Raw genomic sequence first — 23056 nt, 5'->3', positions numbered from 1 at the left:
CACTAATAAATGCCTGAGGCTGAATTTTGACTCAGCAGAGCTCTGTTCTCCCTTTCCCCGACTGGACTGTCCTGGGAAGGGAGCATCTGGGCTATCCCTAGTCCATCCTGACAGCTTCCATCTTTCTTCCTGGGTAGCTGATCGCCAAGCTGCCTTTGTTGAAAGCTATCTGCCGCCTCCACCTGGATAAGCTGGAATGTTTCCGCCTCCTGCACCCAGAAACAGCTCGTCTCTTCCCCCCACTCTACAAGGAAGTGTTCAACACTGAACTTCAGTACAGCAACCTCCGGGAAAGCTAGAGGCTGAGTGTCCATCTCTTGGAAGGGAGGAGGGAGGGAGGAGGTGGACAGTCCATGTCTGTGGGGGGGCCAGGGGACTCAGATCAGAGAAAAGAGAAGGGAGAGGGGGGAGGAGAAGAAGGGAGCATCCCTGAAGCCAGACCCACCCACAAACTGCCCCAGTTGCCTTCATTTCCCCTCGCAATGGCTCCCAAGCTTTTCTGTGGATTGTAATAGCTCTGGAGGGTAGCCCACCTTGACTGATCCAGGAAGGAGGATGCTGCTGCCCTCACTGGGGAAATGAAGGGAAACTACCCACCCTTGGCCAAAGGAAGAGGGCGCTGAGGTGGACCAAAGCCATCTCCTATATAAGCCCTTTCCCACGGGTCTGAATTCTTCACCCAAGGAGACAGACAGAGTCAGCAACCTGTGTGGCGTCTTCGTGCTAGAAAGGGACTGCCTAAATCTGCCAGTCCAGTCCTCCCTCCCCATTTGACAGATGGACAAAGTGAGGCCCAAGGAGGTGTCCTGACACTTGCCCAAGGTCACACACCAGACTGGAGACTTATCAGTGTTGTATTTTGTTCTCATTGCTTTCTCTGAGAGAAAACAGGCTGACCTAGATTCACAGGCTAGGAGCCTCATGGAGAATGATGGATTCTCACTGCCCTCCTCTTGAATCTGTCTGGAGCCGGAATGGTGAAATGGGGAGCGGATCACAACAAGAAACTACGGATGCAGTGCAAAGTGCTCTGGACCAGGTGTCAGGAGAGGTGGCTTCCACTGGGGCTCTTCTGCTGAGGAGCAGGGTGAAGGGACAAGACGTGTACCCTAAGATCATGACCCGTTACTTAAGACTGTAGCTATAGAGCCGGAAGGGACTTTGGAGGCCAGTGAGTTCAACCTTCTCCTTTTACAGATGAGGAAACTGAGGCCCAGGGAGAGGAAAGGGTCTGCCTAAGCTCATATATATCTCAAATGACAAATCTGGATTTGAACCCAAAGCCTCTTTCCAAATCCAGCACTCTTTCTGTTGTGCTGTACCCTTTCTGGACCTCACTTTTCCCCTCAGTAAAATGGGTGGGTGGGTGGTGGACTAAATAATTTCTTAATTTCCTTCTAGCTCTAAGGGCCTAGTTTTTGTTTCTCTTCTTGGATGTGCCTGTAAAGTGAGGTCACACACTCAGTGAGTTTTAAGGTTCCTTCCAGCTCTGACTTTCTGTGATTACTATAGCTCCATGTGGGAAAGGACAGCAGGGAAGGGAGGCAGGTCCTCCTATCAGGGCTGGTTCAAGGCTCCTTGAGTTCTTGGGTTTGAGGGGTAGGGGGAGGATTCCAGATCCAAAGATCTTTCTCCTGTGTGTTGCAGTTCTCTGCCTCACTAGAGGTGACTCAAGCTTTTGGAGGGTTTTGAGGAGGAAAGGGGAGGGATTCAAAGACTCATGCATCCCAGCAGCAAGCCCAAGGGACCTGCCCTGTGAGTCATGCCCAGTTGAGCTGAGGGGTCCATTTGATCTCATGCCCAAGTTCTCAGGTCTAGATCAGAGCAAGCCTAGTTTAAAAGAAGTTTTCTCCTAGTGCAGAGAAGCCCTAGATGCGATAGTGTCACCCTGAGCTTAGAGGGGGATCCTGTGGCAGATGGATCAGTCAGCAACATCAGTTCTTTAACAAGTAGACCAGAACTTGGCCATAAAAAAAGCCTGATGTCCTCTTCAAGGTCATCCCCTTGCCAAGCCCTACTCTTATTCCCATGAGAATCTGGGAATGGCTCCTGGGACCAGTGCACAAACCACATAATTTGAGCCATCCCCTTACCTAGGCATTGATGTGGAGATTGCAGCTGCCATTCAGCATTGATTCACTAGATAACCTTCAGCATGTCATTTCCCTTTTTAGGGACAATTTCTTGTTGCTAAGATAAAATGAGGTTGGTAATACTCTTCCCTGTCTATATCATAAGATTGTTCAATTCATGGGATCATGGATAGATGGAGTGGACCTCCGAAGTAGTAACTTTTATATATGTAAATGATATCAAGGTCAGAGCAGTAACAATGAATAACAACTAACTCCCCTTGTAGGAGCTAAGACTTTAAAAGAGCAAGGGGTTTACTGTAGATGGAGGTGAGGAAGGAGAGAATTCTAGACATGAGAAATGCAAATGCCTGAAGGTGGGAGATCAAATGAGATGATGGTTATGGAAGCATTCTGTAAACCCAAACAGCAAAGTGATGTGCAAGGATCTACTGTTCATATACCCAGATCCATCTTGTTTATGGTTCTAGTTGGGATTCCCCAGTTGGATTCTCTATCTTATTTACCAGAAGCAGTTCCCAAAGTCCAAACCCACCCATAAAGGACAAAGCTCCCAGTGAGGAGATTCCAAAGCATGAATGTGCCACAGGCTCTGAAGGTCAGATCTTTGCTGTGACACCATCATTGGGTTATGTCTAGCCTCTCAATTTCACAACTTTGGAGCATGTGTAAGTCTTTCTCTTTGTTTAATAGACTAATAGAACATCCTGGTTGAAAGAGACAGCTAGAATACAGAATTTTAGAGCTAGGAGGGTCCTTAGAACCCAGGATGTCCAGAGCTGGGAGGGCCTTTAGGACACAGGATGTCGGAACTGGGAGGGTCCTTAGGACAGAGACTGTTAGGGTTGGGAAAGGCCTTAGGACAGAGGATGTTTGAGTAAATTCTGTATGTACAAGCACCTCCTCATCCTCCCCTGCCCCAATAGCTAAGGAGAACAGTCTTCATAAAACCAGAATGCTGAAAAGAAACTAGGGGTTCAGGCAGCTGGGTTCAGGATCTGCTTCCAACATCCCAGTAGTATGACTATGGACAAATGACTTCAGCCCTCTGAGCCTCAGCTGTGTTTTTCGTCTGTAGTCAAAGTCTGTTACTGGGGTACAGACATTCTCAGATTCTTTGGTCTCAAGACCCCTGTACTCTCTTAAAAATGACTGAAGACTCCAAAGAGTTTTTGTTTATGTGAGTTACATCTATCAGAAATTTAAGATTTGGAAATTAAAACACACTTTAAAAATAGTTATTAGTTCAGTTAAAATAACATTAATAAGCCATTATATGTTAATATAACATTTTAATGAAAAATAATTCTATTTTCCAAAACAAAATTTAGTGAGAGGAGTGGGAATATTTTATATATTTTTGCAAATCTCTTTAATGTCTGGCTTTAGAAATGACAACTGGATTCTCCTAGCTGCTTTTGCATTTGATCTGTTGCAATATGTTGTTTTGGTTGAAGTATATGGAGAAAATTTGGCCTCATCTAACTATGGAGTTGGAAAAGTGAAGAGTATCTTAATAGGCAAATAACATCTTAGCATTATTAAAACAACAGTTTTGATCTCAAGGATCTCCTGAGGGAGATTCTCATCATGGACCTACACTTTAAGAATGTTGCTCTAGGGAATTCTGGATAAGAAAACTTCCACCAATACAAATGAGTATCTTTCCATATTATACTCTTAAAAGAGTTGTTTGGGGCTCTAGGTGAAGTGACTTACCCAGGGTCAACACGGTATGTGTCAGAATTGAGACTTGAACTCATCTCTTACTCCAAGGTCAGCTCACTATCCATTATACTACACTGCTACTCATTTTCATTACCTGCTTCAAAGCTTTCTAGAAATGTAAAGAATTTTTACTAGGATCCTAGGAGAGATCTTAGAATCTTATCTAATCACCCCATTTTATAGATGAGGAAATTAAGAAATCACACAGAATGTTAAGGGCAAAGCCAGTACTCTACTACTTTCTTTGCTTTGTGGTCACTCCCATAGAGTTGGGTTGTCCTGACATGCCCAAACCTTGGGTTCTGTAGATCTCCGCTCAGGAACTGCTCCTCTCCTTGAATTCAGCTGAGTGTCAGACATGGACCTATACCGGCTGATTCTAGAGATTAGTTCCTAAGAGAGGTTAGCTGTTCCCCATGACTTCAGAAGAAGAAAATAGCTTCCTTTCTCCTGAATCAGTCTAGGCTCCTTTCAATCATCTGCTACACGGCACAGAACACCAGTGCCTCCCCATGAGACTCCTTTCCTTGTCATACACACCTGTCTTGATAGAGGGTCTTGTTTCTTGTAAAATAATTGTACGTTATTATTATTATTTTATAACGGAGAAGGGTTAATATTGGCTTGGAAACTCCCTCCAGCAACGCAGATGGGCCCTGAGAAGTTACATGACTTGCTTTTGGTTTTTCAGTCCTTAAATATGGGTCATAGGAAGGACTTCAACCCAGATCTTCCTGAACCCAAGGCCAGTTTGGTAGGCCACACTGCCTGTCTGTCTCTCTCACATACACACACACACCATGTGCATGCACAAACATGTACATGTGTGATCATACCTGTGCACATATATGTGTACATATGTATACACACATGTACCTATATCCTAATTGCTCTTGCTGTTTAAGATTTCCCGGACTCTAATGGCAGCCTCAGGACTTTGAGCTTTGTAAGCAAAAGGTCCAGAGCTGAATGGAACCTTAGAGATCAGCTAGTCCACCCTCCTCATTTCAGTCAAGACCTGAGAGTGGAAAGGACTTGCCCAGGTCACATAATGAAATAATAGAAGGATGGAGACTTGGACCTTAGACTTGTGATTCTTGCTCCAGGGCTCTGATTTTCTGTCATCTGGTATCATTATCTGCAGGCTGGGCTTTGCATGCTGTGGTTCAGGGGCTCAGAAATGAGACTAGATTAAGAAGTAACTGCATCCTGAAGTCCACTCCTCAGTGCTGCCATCACTTACAACCCCATGCATCCCACATATTCAGGGAGGTTGCCAGAGAAAATTGGACTGAATTCCTATAAGCGCCAAAACTTTTTTTTAACTTTCATTAGTATGGATGGAAATCTTTCTAAAAATAGGTTATGTATCTCTCTTTTTTAAAATCAAGGAGACTGAACAGAATATAACCTTCTTTTTATTTTTCCTTTTGGATGAGCCAGGCAGAATCTGCCTAAAAATAGAAGGGCTGCCCTAAAAGATAGTGAGTTTGTCCTCTTTAGCAGGTGGATATTTTGAGGGGATGGAGAGGTAAATGACAATTCATGCTTCAAATAGGAGAGAAAAGAGAGCCCTCAGAGGTTCCTTTCAGTTCTGAATCTCTGATTATTTTGAGGATCACTAAATATACTTTCTAGGAGCATAGGGATGCCTTCAGGGGCTGCTGAAGTATGTGGAGCTGTTTATCCCTTCACCAGCCTCCTGGGCTCTTTAAGACCTTATATTTCTTTTTCATAGTTTTCTGTCTCCTCCCTATCACCTCTCCCCGCTGACTATATGCTTTGTTCAAATTGCAGAGCTTCCCCACTTTTCATATGAGCCAGGGAACCATATAGCCAAGCTCGTTCATACTGTGTGCAAATCAGGAGTAATTAGGCACTGAGCAAAGGAATGGTTATTGAGTTTGTACTATGGTATCCTTCACTCCCAGATGTCTGCCCTGTTTATGTTTCCTTAGTTGTGTTTTGGACTAAGTTGGTATGGCTAGACAAGTGACCCCCAGCTCTATGAGGCATGGTTATAGTTTTATCTCCTAATTTGTAGAGACCAGACGTGGTACAGCATATATTTTGCCTAAAGAATTTGGTTCACTTCTAGAGGAAAAGTGAACATGCTTGTGAGGAAGTGAGAGAGGGGACTCCCTCCCACCCCTGCTGCCGTGGGATTTAACGGCCCCCAAACCACATCCAGACTGTCTGGCTTGCTTTTTCTGTACATCTATCCAATCTTTCCCCAGATACAATGCTGTCAAATGCTGCTGTGAAGGATGAGGCCTGCTCCTGGTCAGCCCCAAGCACATAGCTCAAAGGCGGAGGCTGTCTCTTTGGGGCAGGCTAGGAATGACCTGCTCTTAGTCCCCAGGGTACGTCTGCTGGAAGGAGTTAGCCTCATAAAGGCCTCCTGGGAAAGGTCAGGTGACTTATTGAATGGTGTGAGGTGAGGCATAGGAAAGAGCACTGGATAGGCGATTAGCAGCTTTCAACAATCATTCCTCAAGCTCCTAGCACGTGCCAGGCATTGACTAGACCCCCAAAGGTTGCAAATACAAAAGTGAGATACACCTGCCCTCAAGGACTTTACATTCTGGGTTTGTATCTCAATTCCTTGGACGAGTAACTGTGGGCTTTGGTTTTCTCATCTGTAACAGGAAGGAGTTCATCTCAAAGGTACAATATTATTATCCTATGACTATTAATGAATAACCCCTTGAGGGAAGGGGTCAGGAAATAGGAAATACAAGAGACTTTAAACATTTATTCCAGTTCCTTCATTTTTTACAGATGGAGAAACTGAGACCCAATCGAGGGAAAATTGACTTGCCCAAGGTCTCACAGCCAGTCAGCAGAAGAGCTGAGCCTGGAACTCAGGCCTTCTGACTGGCTCTAGTTTACTTCCCATGATTCCAGGCTGCTTCTCATGGTCTTATGTGCCCTTTGTATCCTGGCATACCACTGGGCAGGGCATCATGCTTTACATGTGCTGGTTTGGGTTGGGTTGGGTTGAATTGCCCCATTGGAGAAGACAGGATCTTTCTTATTAGTGACAGTAACAGGCTTCTGGAATGGTTCCCAATGCTTCATGTCACTTCCTTTATAAGTCTGTGGCTTATTTGCCCTGTATTCTGGGACAGATCTCATTTCACACCTCATTCCCTGCCCCACCCCCAGGTAACTCAACGTACTTTAACTGAAGGAAGAATGAATGAGGGTGCTTAGGGTGTCTGTCATTGTTGAAATAACAGCCCCAGGAAAGTGAGAGGTCAGAGCTCCAAACCATGTACTGACCCCACAGAAAGATCAAAGCAGAGATACAGCCCTCCCTGCATGCTGGTGGACATGTTCACTGAACCACTTGTGGGCTTTTTGTCTTAAGGGGACATATAATGTTGGAATCATTGCACATCAGAGCTGGGAGGGCCCGTAGAACACTGAATGTCAGGGCTGGGAGAGTCCTTAGAACAGAAAATGTCCGAGCTGGGAGGGGCCTTAGAACAAAGGACGTCAGAGAACAGAGTGTAAGACTTGGAAGAGTCCTTGGAACATAAAAGTTTAAAGCTGGGAGGACACTTAGAACACAAAATGCCAGGACCAAGAAGAATATGTAATTCAGAACTGAGAGGAGCCTTAGAGCAATTCAAATCCAGGGTTCAAATCCAGTCTCAGACACTTAACCGTATCAGACTTGAAAGGGTCCTTTAGAACCTAGAATGTCAGAAACATTAGAGGTCACCTAGTCCATGGATTGTTCACCAAAGGGTTCACAGACAGATTTTAGGGGGTCCATATACTTGAATGAGAAAAAATTTACATCTTTATTTTCACTAACTTCTAACTGGAATTTAGCATCTACTTTCATTATGGATATAGACCACAAACATTCTTCCGAGTAGGTGTCTACAGACTTGATCAGACCATCAAAGAGGTCCATGACAAAAACGGTGGAGAACCCTTCATCTTGTATAAACCCCTGCCCATTTTACAGATGGAAAAACTGATACCAAAGAAAGGGAAAGTGCCTTCCCTATGGCCACTGGGTGAGTCTGGCCCCAAGTTCAGTGCTGATTCATGCAGTTGCCTCTAAGGTAGAATGAAGGGGAGTGATTGGACAGGTGATGTTTTCTCCTATGCCCCAAACTGCCAGAGGATTAACAGTGGGGGCAGTGGAGAAGACCTGGGGTGGGTGGTGCCAACTCTGCCACAGATTGTGGAACTTTGGATGACTGAATTCTTTTCTCTGGGCCTTAGTTTCTCTTTTGTACAATAAGAGCTCTGGAGTAGTAGATCTCTCTGGGTCCCACTAAGCTCAGACCCCCCGTGTGGTTTTCCAGGCCCTCCTGACTCTGATGTTCTGTTGGATCCTTGATTTTCCTTTGAGTTTTGAGGAACACACTGTTTATAAGCATTAAGCACATGTAAATGGGAATTATTGTTATTTTGTTGGTATTATCTTTGTGAAAGATTTTCAGAGCTTGGTCATTCAGCTCTTCAAAGAGGAAGGAACAAGGTGGGGGGAACTTCCAGAGGAAAATACATGGAGATGTCCGGAGGTGAACTGGTGGGCAAAATGATAGGGTCTGGAATTTGTCCTCTGGGATAACCGGAGCTCTGTGCCTCCAGAGGGATTCCCTGCCAGATCTCCATGTCTCTCCTTAGCCCATGGGCTGAGCTGATTCTAGTCAGATTCTAGATCATGTTGACCTGGTGATAGAAATGTTGATAGAAATCTTCAAAATTACCTTCTCCTCCTCTCAATTTTACAGATGGAGAAGCTGAGTCCCAAAGAAAGGAAGTCACTTGTCCAAATACTATTTCCAAAGATCAAATTATTGGACACATCTACTGCATTATACACTAGCTTATAAGTTTCTCTGTGTATTATATAAGAGCAGCCCCATGCAAGAAAAGGTCTGTACCTGCAGCCACACCCCACCTCTACCCACTGTTGCCACATGGATAGAAGTGAGGCAGCTTGGTGACTCAGTGAGCAGAATGCTGGACATGGAGTCAGGAAGACCTGAGTTCAAATCCAGCCTGACACTTAACTAGCTGTGTAACCTTGAGCAAGTCCCTTAACCTATCTGCCTCAGTTTTCTCATCTATAAAATGGGGATAATAATAATAGCACCTACCTCACAGGGTTGTTGTGAGGATCAAATGAGATAATATTTGTAAAGCACTTTGCAAATCTTAAAGCGCCATATAAAGACCAGCAGTCATTATCGCTTACTATGGTTGCAGCAATGACTCTTTCCTTCCTGCCTGGGGTTGTCTTTGCCTATGTACAGGGACCCTCAGTGACACACTGAAATCATCTGCCGCTGAGCCCAAATGCCTCGCATTCCCTTTGGCCTTCTGTCTGTCCTGTCTAGTTTTTCTTCAGGGACTGCTCTGGATTTCAAAGTCTCTCATGGTCTTTGTTTTCTTCTGGCAGGTTCTGGTGTTTTCCCTGTTTGTTCTCACAAGATTACATGCATACTGCAAATCTCCCCCCTCCCCCCCCAATTATTTCATCTGTCAGGGTGAAGAATAACTTTTTTTTTCTGCCTTAGTATATGGTTTTCAGGAATTACTGTGCTTAAAAAAAATTTGTCAGCCAGTGACCAACCTGGCAATGTGGTGCCTCTCCTAATTTCACTGGGCTGGTTCTTGAATGACAGATGCATATTCTTTCCCTGGGCTTGTCCTGTAAGCCTTTCTAGCCTGGCTGGATATGTGGTAGCTTATTCTCCAGTGGCCCAATCTTTGAAAGCCCAGGGTTAACATCCACAATATACACCATGAGGCATCAGGGTAGGACTACGGGAGAAGGCCGAATATATAGCATCACATTAAGAAGACTTTGAAACCAGGGATTGGCAATCTTTTGAAAGTGATGTGCCTATGTTATGTTGAGTGGGAGGCTGCTACCCACTAGTGACTGTCTACTCCAATAGGAGATAGGCATTCATATATCATAGGATCAGAGTTCTAAGGCTGGATGATATGTTAGAGAGCATCTAGTTCACCCTCCCCCCTTTAAGCAACTTGTTCAAGATCACATGAGTGGTAAAAATCAGAGGCAGGATTTGGATCCAGGGACTCTGACTTCAGGGCCAATGCTGTTTCCACAGGACCGCACATTGTCAAGGTGAAGACAACTAGTCAACCAAATCAGGCATCCAAGAGGAGACATACCAGTAAGGCCTTGGGGCTCGTTGATCATTCCACAGATCGATAACTGTGTTCATTCGGGGGTAGGAAGGGGGGCTGGATATTTGGAAAATTAGGGTCTTTTGACTGGATCCTCTTTGACTGAATTTCTGAACCTTAAACAAAAGGAAACTTCAAGGAATTTCTCTCTCCTTCTATGTGAATATATTCTCTGCGTATGTTAGGTTGTATGGAAAAGTTAAGAGATTTCCACATAAGTACAAATTGTTGCTTATGCACTTATTTATATACAGGAATATTTTCTGTGCATCAGCTGCAAAACATAAGTACAAAAGGAAACTACTGAGTTGGGCTACCTTTTTTTCTTTGTTTATCTCAAACTGAAGGGAAAGGAGGAAGGGAAAGGGAAAGAAACTGTTTGTCCTTTTCCCCCCTCCCTACCTTTGCTCAGGGGAGGGGATTGCTGCTGATGTTTTCTAGGTGTAGGAAAAACATTACTTTTGCTCTCATTGAATGTTGTATGTATCATGTCAGATTGTAATGTCTATCTTTTTAAAAGAAAAATATTTGTGAGCTGGTGGTGATGGTTCTTGTCAATGAATTGACCAGAAAAGGAAAATGTTTATTTTTTTAAAAGAGAAAAGAAAAAGATAATTGTCTGAATTTTTCTTGACTTAAGATGGTGATATAAAATAGAAAAAGGAAATCCTTTTCTTGGGTATAGCCCATGAAGAGAGAGATGTCTCTTACACAAGATGTATCAGAAGAAAAATAAAATGTTTTGCAGTTCGGAAAAAAAAGGTATCTCAGTAAAGAGCAGGCAGTTTGTGACTCCTCTACCATAGCTTGCTTGGTGGGTTGGGCTAGTCTTGTCTGCAGAGTGGGGGAAAGGCAACACCCTGCCAGGTGTCTGGCCAGCATCCTGGTCTTCAGTCCAGGCCAAAAATAGTTCCCTCTATGCAAGAGTGGCAGAAATCTTTGCCATCTAAGGCAAGTGATTCTTCCCCTCTCTGCTTAATAGTATTAAAGATAGTTTTCAACATTCACTTTTATAAGATTTTGAGTTTCAAATTTTTTTCCCTCCCTGTCTTCCCTCCCCCGTCCCCAGATAGCATGCAATCTGATATAGGCTATACATGTACTCTCATATTAAACAGATTTCCATATTAGGCATGTTGTGAAAGAAGAATCAGAACAAAAGGGAAAAACCATGAGAAAGAAAAAACAAAAACCAAAAAAAGTGAAAATAGTCTGCTCTGATCTGCATTCAGATCCCATAGTTCTTTCTCTGGATGTGGATAGCCTTTTCCATTGTGAGTCTTTTGAAATTGTCTGCAATCATTGTATTGCCGAGAAGAGCTAAAAGTCTATCAAAATAGATTATCACGTGGCTGTTACTGTGTACAACATGCTCCTGGTTCTGCTCACATCACTCAGCATCAGTTCATGTAAGTCTTTCCAGATTTTTCTGAAATCCTTCTGCTCATCATTTCTTATGGAACAATAGCCTTCCATCACATTCATATACCACAGCTTGTTCAGTCATTCTCCAATTGATAGGCATCCCTTCAATTTCCAATTCTTGGCCAACGTTAAAAGAGCTGCTATAAATATATTTGTACATGTGGGTCCTTTTCCCTTTTTCATGATCTCTTTGGGATCTAGACCTAGTATTGCTGCTGTTGCTGGACCAAAGGGTATGCACAATTTTATAAGCTTTTGGGCATGGTTCCAAATTGCCCTTCAGAATAGTTGAATCAGTTCACAACTCCACCAACAATGCATTAGTGTTTCAATTTTCCCACATTTTCCAGAATTTATTATTTTCCTTTTCTCTCATATTAGCCAATCTAATTGATATCAGGTGGTACCTTAGAGTTATTTTAATTTGCATTTCTCTAATTTATAGTGATTTACAGCATTTTTTTTCATATAACTACAGATAGCTTTAATTTCTTCATCTGAAAACTATCTATTCCTATTCTTTGACCATTTATCAACTGGGAAATGACAAATTCTTATAAATTTGACTCCGTTTTCTATATATTTTAGAAGACAAGGGAATCTTAACCTTTTTGCATCATGGACCTTCTTGGGCAGTCTGGTGAAGGTTTTTTTGGGGGGAGAGGGCAATGGGGGTTAAGTGACTTGCCCAGGATCACAGAGCTAGAAAGTATCTAAGACTGGATTTGAACTCAGGTCCTCCTGACTTCAAGGCCAGTGCTCTATCTACTATGTCACTTTGCTACCTCCTGGTGAAGCTTATTAACTATCATAATAATATTTTAAGTGCATAAAATGTAAATATATAGATAAATTCATAAAACATAAATAGAATTACAAAGGAAGCTAATTATGTTGAAATATAGTTACCAAAATATTTTTTAAAACAAGGTCACAGACCCTAGGTTAAGGATCTCCTGATTCAAGGAACTGTGTCAGGGCACAGCCATAATTAGGAATTCTTACACCTGGGATAAGTAACATAAACCACCCAGTCATCGGGTGAGTGGTCTTAACTCTGCCTTCAGTTGAGGCTGGAAGAGCTAGGTGGGGCTGGGGAGAAATTCTGGCTAGTTCACAATCTGGTACCTTCCTATTTTTACTAATTATCCTTGCTATTAGATGCTAAACTTTGTTGTGTGGATGTTGCTGAAGAACTCTAAATTCTAGTTTCTGGGGCAAAACCCTAGTGGCCCATTCTACTTATGACTCCGATTATGCTTTCTGGGTGACAGTTACCCTCATTCATTTAGGGAGGAGAAAGGGGAAGCATCAACCTAGCACCTACTATGTGTCAGACCCTGTGCTAAGTGCTGTACAAATATTATCTCATTTGATCCTCACATTTTAGCAAACCTTTATTCAGCACCTACTCTGGGCAGGGCCATAGGCCTTCCTCTGAACAGAAAACAAAGATGAATAAGACATTCTAAAGGAGACACCATCCTACCAAGACAGATCAAGCCTCAGAGTCTGAAGAGAAAGAGGTTTGGGGATTTTTGTTGTTCAGCTGTTTTGGCCACAGCCAACTCTTTGTGACCCCATTTGGGGTTTTCTTGGCAAAGATGCTGGAGTTGTTTTCCATTTCTTTCTCCAGATGAGAAAACTGAAACAAACAGGCTTAAGTGACTAGCTCAGGATCACGCAGCTAGAAAGTGTCTGACACCAGATTTGAACTCACAAAAATAAGTCTTCTTGGCTATAGGCCTGGCGCTCTATCCACTGCACCATGTAGCTGTGGATAGAAGTGAAAGAGGACCTTAGCATAAATACAGATGCAGCGAGGTTCCCATTTTCTTTTTTTAAATAGCATTTTATTTTTCCAATTATTTATAAAACAATTTTTACATTAATTTTTACAAAATTTTGAGTTCCAATTTTCTCCTTTCCTTCTTCCTTCCCTTCCCCCTTCCTAAAATGGTAAGCAATTTGATAGGTTATATATGTGCAATCATGTAAAACATTTCCATATTGGTCCTGTTGTGAAAGAAACAGAGATTTCCATTTTCAAAAAAGAATCATCAGCCATTTTAGGAAGAAGCCCAGGTTCCTGAGGAGACAGGCAGGAAGACAGGGAAGGTCTTACTCAAGGTCACCCAAGGAGCTAATGACAGCACCAGAATTAGAATCTAGGTCCCTTGATGCCTGGCCTGACACTGTTTCTCCTGTCTCATCCTGCCTCTCAGAACTATCCTGGCAGCTCCTCATTAAAATTTAGTGAAAATGCTACCCTTGGCCTTTTTTTTTCAATCAGCTGGTGTCTTCGGTTTCCAGAGGGCAATGGCAAAACATGGTCATAGAGGAATGAAGTGGAGTTGTAGGTGCAAGCCTATTTAGAGACTAGTAAGCATCGGTCCTACTTTCATTGCAAAACTCAGAAGTGCCCCATTAAAAGGGGAAAGCAAAAACCTTCACTGACTGGGTGCATTTCTGCTTGCCTGGAGGGGAGAAATAGCTGAGCTTTCAAAACACATCAGTTACATAAGCCTGGACCCTTCATATATTTTTGCTCTCATAGGCTACTCTCAGAACACTAGAGCTGGAAGAGAACTGATGCTCCAATCTCCCCTCAACATCAGTTTATACCCCTCTGGAGTCCTGGCATTTAGCTCACATAAAGATGTGCTTTATTTATAGATTCCTAGAACATTAAAACGGGAAACAGCTTAGGGAAAACTTACCTCACCCTATTTATTTGACAGGTGAGGAAACGGACCCTTGAAAGTGGAGAGGAGGTCACTGAATGAGACAGTGTCAGAGCTAGAGATAGGGCCAGGCATCCCAGGTCTTTTGATTCTTAGTTTGAGCTCTATATAAGGAAGAGTTCTACATAGGTAACATTTCCAGATAAACAAATCTCTCTAGTTATATGTCCAATTTTTTTTTTAAATTAACTACTTTGTGTGGATGTTTTTTATAAGAATATTCTTTGCCTTCTGAATGTAATTTAATGTTTCCTTGTTGGCTGAGGAAGACCAGAGAAGTTCATCTAGTTTTGTGGCTTATAGGAATGTTAAAGAAAGTCTAATAATTTTGCAGCTGGCAGTTATAATAAATAATCTAAGCCAGGGGCATATAGCCATATGACCTCATCTAGCATTTTTGTCCTTGCATCAAGCTGATTTGTCTGCCAACCTAGAGAATTATGGGAAGCTAGAGGAAGCCTTGGATCCTGCCTCACATAGTTCCTTGGTAGTTTTCTTTGTGTGAGGTCCTTAAAAAGATCCGGGGGGGGACAGAGATCAACATTTAAGGGTTTGACAGAAGTTAAAAGGTATTTTCTAACCCTAAGTCAGGTTGTTGGCTGGGACCAAGGACTTTGGATAAGAGTAAAAGCAAGTCAAAACAGCAGAATTAATCCCAGCATAAGGGCTCTGATTGGGTGTGGCTGTTATGATGTTAGCCCTCCCTTGCCAATGGGAAGCTGAGTAGTACTTGTTTCATTGCAGCAATTAGGACCAGACAAAAGTATGTTGCAAGAAGAGGCTAAAACAGTTGAAGACTAGCAGATGCTAACAGAGAGTAAGTAGTTCAGCAAATAAATACATCAGTGAGAAACTTGTCAAAACTGCCAACAGAGATAAAGTATCACCTGGCAGAGATGCACTGATTAGCAGAGAAAAGGAATAAAGAGATGCAACTCCCAGCAAATAGCATCAGAGGACAGAACAGATACGTCTCAAGAGGGCATCATATGATGGATGTTGCCTTACCCATGTCTATGCCCTGGCCACAAATGTCCCTATATGTGTGCCTTCCATATGTGTTCCCTGTGTATTCTTGGTCACACGTATCCCTCCATGTATGTTCCCTGGTCATGTACTGTTTTGTGTATATTTCGTACTCCTCCATGGTGGTGTGGCCATCTGTGGCAGTGTGTATTTTGTGAGTCTAAGGGAAATATTTTCTATTATCTAATTTGCTACACTATTTGATTAAATGTCTTTTGCTTTAAATTGTATCTTTTCTGTTTGGTTTATTAAGAGAAAACATCATTGGGGCTTGTGAACTATGGATGTGTGTAGACATTGTTCCATGCCCACTAAGTGCCTTAACCCTAGTGGAACTTTCTGTGGGGAGGAGAAGCATATGTCATTGGCATAGATGCAACATGTCATCAAATTTGGTAAATATTTATTAAATATAAATTATGTGCAAAACCTTAGGTATAATGTTGAGGACACAAAAATTCAGAGCTTTTCCTCAAACAATTAATCTTAGTATAGGAGATTCATCATATATGCCATGGGAAAAAGCAGAATATGATTGCGCAAACCAGAAATCTAGACAAAACACTTGAAGAAAATGTGATGATCTATGCCTCACTTTCAGCTGGAGGATAAAGGAAAGCTTCACGGAGGAGGTGATGGAAACTGAGCTGGACTTTGAAGGACAAGAAAGGTTTCAACAGAGAGAATTATGTAGAGGGCACATTCCAGACATGGAGTGGACTCTGGATCCCTGGTGCTGCACACAAGGTCTGGCAGGCACATAGCAGGAGCTTAATAAATATTCCCAAATTTCTAGGTAGTTCCTTGATTTCTCTCCATTATCATAATCTCACCAGGATTTGCAATGTCTCAATGACCTTTGACTCCTAGACTCCCCTCTCTACCCACATCCAATGAATTGCCAAGTTTTGTCTATTCTCATCTATTATGTGTCTATTACATGTCTATTATATCCATTCCCTTCTCTCTACTTAAATAATCCCTGCCAGAACTACTGCCTAGCAGGACTTCCTGCATCCTAATAGTTCTCCTTACTTCCACCCCTCCTTCTCCAATCCATCTCCTCTACAGGAGTCAAATTGAAATTTGTCAGTAAGTCAATAAGCATTTATTAAGAATCTACCATGTGCTAGGTACCGTGCTAAGAACTAGTGACAAAGAGACAAAAAACAGGGCAGTATTTTGCCTGCAAAGAGCTCACAAACAAATGTATTTACTAGGATCTAGTATATACCCTAGAGGGAAAGAGCTAGATTTAAGAGGGGTTGGGAAAGGCCTCCTGTTGGGACTTGAAGGAAGACAGAGAAGGCAGGAGGTAGAGGTGAGGAAGGAGAACATTCCAGGCTTGGGGATCAGCCAGGGAAAATTCCCAGAACTGAGAGATGGAGCATCTCGTTTTTGGAACAGCCAGGCCAGTGTTACTGGGTCAAGGAGTACCTGTTGGGGAGTAAGATGTAAGAAGAATGGAAAGGTGAGAGGAGGGGAGGTTATGAAGGGCATTAAATGCCAAATAGAGCATTTTGTATTTGATTCTGGAGGCAATAGGGAATCACTATAAAAGGGGTGTGTGTGACATGATCAGACTATATCCAGGTATGAGGTGATGAGGGTCTGTACCAGAGGGCTGACAGTGTCAGGGGAAGTGAGGCATATTCAAAACTTGTTGCAAAGAGGAAATTAACAGGCCTTGGCAAGAGTTTAGATATTGGGGGGCGGGGGAATGGGGTAAGAGAGATAACGACGGGTCCAGGATGACTCTCAGGTTGTGAGCCTGAAGGACAGGCCTTCTACAGTAACAAGGAAGGTAGGAGGGAGGGAAGGTTTAGGGGGAAAGATAATAAACTTAGTTTTAGACATGTTGAGTTGAAGATATCTACTAGATACCTAGTTTGAGATGACTGAAAGACAATTAGAGATGTGAGACTGGAGGAAAGGATAACTAGATTTGAAAATCATCAGCACAGAGATGGTAATTAAATCCATGACACAGGATGAGATCACCAAATTAAATATATTTTATACACACACACACATAGAGATGTAACAATACATATACAAAGAAGAAGGAGGAGGAGAAGGAGAAGAAGATGGCATGATCTGGATGAAGATCCAGCAAAGAAACATTCTGATAAATAGGAGCAAAGTGAGAAGGGAGTGGTATCCTGAAGACAGAGAGAGAAGAGAATATCAAGGAGCAGACAGTGCTAAACTGTGTCAAAGGCTACAGAAAGGTCAGGAAGAATGAGGATTGAGAAAAGACTTGGGTTTGGCAACTAAAAGATCATGAGTAACTTTGGAGAGAGTAGTTTTGGTAGAATGAAGAAAACAGATTGTAAGTTAGTGAGAGGAGAAAAAAGAAAGGCATTTATTGTAGATGATCTTCTCAAAAGAGTTTAGCCACAAAGAGTAGAAGAGATATAGGATGATAATAAGGCAGGGATGGAAGGATCAAGGGAAATTTTTTTTGAGCATATGAGAGACATGGGCATGTTTGTAGGCAGTAGGTAGATATGGAGAGACTGAAAATAATTGACATATCCTTTGACCATTTATCCACTGAAGAATGACTTGTATTCATATAAATTCAACTCAATTCTCTATATGTTTGAGCAATGAGGCCTTTATCAGAGAAATTCTCTATAAAAAATTTTCCCCCGTTTCCTGCTTTCCTTCTAACCTTGGCTGCATTGGATTAGATTCCTCCAGAGAAGCAGGAATTGAGTGTCAAGACTGGCAATGACCTGCATTGTTTTGGTTATGGCCTTTTTCAGACAGAATCTGAATGTTAACTGTTCAAATAATTATATTTGCAAACCACACTGACTTATATCATCCAAAGAGAAAGAAATTCAGTTTCCTCTAGGTATATTTAAATCATTATCATAAATATGTCAGGCCTAGAAGCCTAAGGGCTACCCGAGTCTTACCTTACCTATCGCAGGTCTTCGGCTGGCCAAACCGGATAAACGTATGAGAGAAGAGACTTTCCAGAGTCGAACAAGGGTTAGGCTTTATTCAGGGTCTTGGTTACATGTGCAGGGGGAATTTTTCCTGAGGAGAGAGGAATCTCCCAAGGAGGCAAAGATCTTACAGTAAGAGAATGGAAGCGGGAGAGGGAGAGGGGAGAGGGAAGATGGGCCTTCTGTCCTCTAAGGGCCCCTCAGCGCTAAGAGTGCCTTCAGGCTTTCCTGACCCTACTTAAGCTCTCCCGCCACATGTTTGCACCTGAATACCGTGCCTGTTAGACAACAATAGGTGTGCTCAGACCATGGATTAATCTCGAGGGCGGGGATGCTCTTCCCCAGCAAGTTTCCCACGGGGAAGAGGCGGAAATGCACGAGATAGCCCGGGTCTCACACCTCAATTCCCAGCTGTTCCCTGGGGGGCCTCATGAGAGGTTTAGAAGTCCTCACCTTTACCTGCCCGAGACTGTCCACATGGAACTGAGCTTACACCCCCAACATAAATAGTCATGAATTAAAGAAATATTCCAATGAAAGGACTACAAAACACTTTTTTCTGCTGCTTTCTGGACAAAATTCGCTAACACAAATTTTAGTGCTGTTTTTGTTAACTATGTATACCGAGTTAAAAAATCTGGCTCACTCTTTTATATTTCATGTTCTTGATTTTAGGAGCATTTTTATTTAGGTTTAAATTGTTGTCTAATAAAATGCTTTGATTGCTAATAAAGAACCAAATAAAAAAGATATTCAAGTTTTTGAAAAGGTTAAGAATATTTCCAAATCTGGAAGAAAAGCTTTTTTTGGAACAGTACTCATCTGCAATATTTTGTTTCTCACTTGCAGAAAATGAGAAATAAGGGGACAACCTAAAAAAAAGAAGTGATATTCACTCTAAGAGTCAAGGCAAGTCGGTGATACAATGGACCTGAAGGCAGGAAGATCTGAGTTCAAGCCTCTGATACTTACTAGTGACCCTGGACAAGTCACTTAATTACCATGTGCCTCAGTTTCCTCAACTGTAAAATGCAGTTAATGATACCACCTATCTCTCAGAGTCATTGTGTGGATAAAATGAGATAATATTTGTAAAGTGGTTAGCATGGTAATTGGCATATAATAGGTCAGTTTCCTTCATTTTTACTAAGCCATAATGGTTGTGTTTGTCCTTCATTCTTGACATCAGTGAATGATGACATGACTTGCAGTTGGCTTGGATTAGAGTAAGGGAGAGCTGTGAGAGGTCATCAGCCTCACCTTCTCCTCCAGAGCATCTGGGTCCAGTGACCAGACGACTGGAGATGGCCCAGGATACAATAGGCTGTTTGCTTCCTTCCTACTAAGTAAAATATCCAGTATAAAGAAAAAGCTTGCAATTAGTCAAAATAACCATATGGGATCTTTTTTAATAAACAATGAGCAGAGATTCTAATTGTAATTTTTAAAGTCATGTCACTGAATTATTCAAATGATTATAGGGAAAAACTACAAAGCTATGGAGAAAATATTATTGTTTAATAGAAGTAGCACATAATCCATTAGTGAAATAAAAATATCTAATTCCCAAATTTGCTACTATCACTAATTTTGGGTGACAATAAATAATATATATATTACATTTTATATTTCTTCCTCACAAAAAAGACAGAACTCAGCAAAAGTGTCACAATTTAAGATGTAATTCAGTTGTTCGCTCTCTCTCCACACACACACACACACACACACACACGTTACAGTATGTGATTGTGATGGAATACTATTATGCTATAAGAAACGACAAGCTGGATGCATTTAGAAAAACCTGGACTTACATGAACTGACACAAAACGAAGTGAGCAGAACCAGTAGAACATTGTACCCAGTAATAGCAATATTGTATGATGATCAATGGTGAACGACTTAGCTATTCTAAGTAATATGATAATCCAAAATGATTCCAAAGGATTCATGATGAAAAATGCTATCTACTTCTAGAGAAAGAATTAAGTCTGAATGTAAATTGAAGCATGCTTCTTTTTTTCAAACTTTCTTTATCTTTCTTGTTTTGCTTTGGGGGGGATTTTGCTCTGTTTTCTTTTACATCATAATTAATATGAAAATGTTTTGTATGACTGCATATGTATAACCTATATTAAATTGCTTGCCTTCTCAACGAGGGGGGAGGTATAGGAGAGAGGGAAAGAATTTGGAACATAAGATTTTAAAAAACAAATGTTAAAAAATTTTACACATAATTGGAAAAAAATGAAGTCTTTTTTAAAAAGACAATAATTGGCAAAGTGGGTATACCAGAGGGGACAATCTGTTGGAGGAGGTGGGGTGGAATGGGTTAGCTTGTGAAAATAAAATGATTTTGCCTTGGTCTCCACTACCTCTTCTGACCACCTGTTCATGTGTAGTGTTTTTCTACCCTCTCAATGGGGAGAGAGGGAAGAAAAAGCAAGAGAGTTCAGAAATGAAAATAAAATAAAATTGAATTAAGAAAAGAGACAAAAGGAGGGGAGTGGAGCCAAGATGGTGGAGTAGAAGGACTGACCTGCTCTAGTTCTCCCCTCATAGCCCATAAAATACCTGTAAAAAATGACTCTAAACAAATTCTAGAACAGCAGAAGCCACAAAATGACAGAGTGAAAGAGATTTCCAGCCCAAGACAGCCTGGAAGGCCGACAGGAAAGGTCTATCCCACCAGACTCAGAGCAGAGCACAGCCCAGCCTTGGCCTTGTGGCACAGCACAGGACTGGAGCAGGCTTCAGGGAGCCGAAAAATCACAGGTAGCAGCTGCGATTCCCAGATTCCTCAACCCACAAATGCCAAAGACAGCTTCAGAGGTTCAGTTGTTTTCAAACTTGTCCGGCTCTTCATGGTATCAGTTGGGGTTTTCTTGACAAAGATACTGAAGTGGATTGCCATTTCCTTCTCCAGCTCATTTTATGAATGAGGAAACTGAGGCAAATTGGTTTTGCTTAACGATTTTTCTTACTTACAAGGGAAGGTTCAATTTTAGAGGCAAGGGGTATGCAAGCAGGTGGAGGTATATTCTGAAATGACAAGGTTGTAAAAATAAAATCCATCAATATCAACAAAACTTACTTTCAAACAAAGCAAAACAAAAACGATAGCTATCCAGAAGTGAAATGGGTTTCCTTGGGATCTAGTGACTTTCTAGTGACCACAGGTGATCTTCCAACAAAGGCTGAGGATGCCACTTGTCAGGGATGCTGTAGAGGTTCAGGTAGGATGATATGCCCCTTGAGAGCTCTTTCGGTTAGAAGATTCTGTGAAGTTATAGGGAGGTCGATTTTGGTTCAATACAAGGAATATCTTCCTACTAATCAGAGATATTTCCCTTTCTTAAAATCTCACGTTCATCCTTACGGTTCATTTAGGAGAGGCAGAGAGAAATAGTTGGGCCTTGAAGTCAGGAGGATCTGGATTCAGGTCCTGCCCTTGACACACACTGGGCAAGTCACTTAATCTCTCAGTAAGACTATTAAGTTTTAGTGAAGGTGCTGAACTGCTTTGGTGGACTGAGTTTCCCATACTGAGAAATCCCAGGTCCTGCTGACACTCCTGTGCTTTGGACTTACTTAGGACCTCACAGAGTGGAGTAGAAATCTCCTACTCCAATCCCCTCATTTTATTTTTTTCCACTCAAATTTTTGATCGTTGAGATATTCCAAATAACATAATTTTAAATAAATGTTTTCCTCACGAAGCTTTACTGAATATAGTATTAGATTTTTATGAATACGAACTACAAATAACTTGAAAACATTTTTTTCAAATTATGACTCCACTCACTTGTAAATTATTTAAATATTAATTCCAAAACCTACCCTGCTATGGGGCATTTTCTTCAACTCTAAATATAACTTCACCTTCGTGTAACCAAGAAAATTCAATTCAATTCAGTCCAATAAGCATTTATTAAGTGCCTCCTCTGTGCCAGGCACTAAAATAAAGAGGAAACTAGCAATTAAGAGAGCCATCTGCGGCCTGACCGGGATGTACTTTCAGAAAAGTGCCCTCCGTACGTCACTTTCGACAACACTTTTTACTTATTTCATTCATTGTGAAAAAATAAAAATTTCTCCATTTCCAGCGTATTGCCAAGATGAGGCTCATCCGTCCGTATTTCTTCTCAAGTTCAAAAGTGTCAAGCAAGACGAACTGCCTCACCGCCTTTGGCTCGGCGACCCTCTGCTCCCCCGAGCTCGGGGCTTGAAGGACTTTTCATTCACTTACTTCACCATGACAGGCGCGAAGCTGCGTCTTGGTCCGGAGGCGCTAGGTGGCGCCACAGCGCACAGAGCGCAGGGCCTGGGCTCAGGAAGCCCGCGGCCGCGGCCGGACGGAGGGCCGGTTACCGAAGCCATCTCCCGTGCACCTCTACTTACGGATGGCCCGCGAGCCCTTAGAACGTAAGCTCCCTGAGGGCAGGCGCCTAGCGCAGCGCCCGGCACACAGCAGCCGCGGACCGAAGGCCGGATGACTGCGCATTATAATAATTACCACGTGGTCTAGCCTCCTCAAGAACAAGTGTTGAATGGAACGGATTCCTAGATAGCTAGGAAGTTCCCCATCACCGAGGGTGCTCAAAGGGAGGCCGGAAGACTTCCCGCTCAGGAAGAGCTTCCCTGACACCGCGAGGAAGGAGGTCGCCACGCTCCAGAGAGACTCCACCCGACCATCCTCTCCCTCCCTCCCTCAACTGCCCCGTGACTGGCTTCCAGAAAGGCCACGCCCCCGTCACGAGAGCAGAGGGCCGTCCTAGGGGGCGGGGATTCGGCTGGGGAGCGCCAGGGCTTCTGGGGGCTGTAGTCCAGCTCGGGCACCGTAGGTCCGCGACTGGTCCCGCGGAACTACGACTCCCGTCATGCTCCGCGG

The 23056-nt window shown here is 42.5% G+C and overlaps 1 protein-coding gene across 2 annotated transcripts in view; it reads left to right on the top strand.

The window, feature by feature from the left end:
- Positions 1-15433, top strand: part of LOC140499722 (nuclear receptor ROR-beta-like) — a 44278-nt gene extending 28845 nt beyond the window's left edge. The window contains exons 10-11 of one of the 2 annotated variants that reach the window (XR_011965521.1): positions 138-7855; positions 8582-15433. Coding sequence is in view for 1 of the 2 variants with exons in the window: in XM_072601515.1 (XP_072457616.1) it covers positions 138-299 (162 nt within the window). In the remaining variant the exon portion in view is untranslated. Of the gene's footprint in view, positions 1-137 lie in introns of both variants that reach the window. The other variant, XM_072601515.1, reaches the window with a different exon arrangement.
- The last annotated feature ends 7623 nt before the right edge of the window (positions 15434-23056 follow it).

The sequence above is a fragment of the Notamacropus eugenii genome, chromosome 4, assembly GCF_028372415.1.
Source record: "Notamacropus eugenii isolate mMacEug1 chromosome 4, mMacEug1.pri_v2, whole genome shotgun sequence".
NCBI classification, from domain to species: Eukaryota; Metazoa; Chordata; class Mammalia; order Diprotodontia; family Macropodidae; genus Notamacropus; species Notamacropus eugenii.
This window is presented reverse-complemented; position numbering and strand designations above follow the sequence as displayed.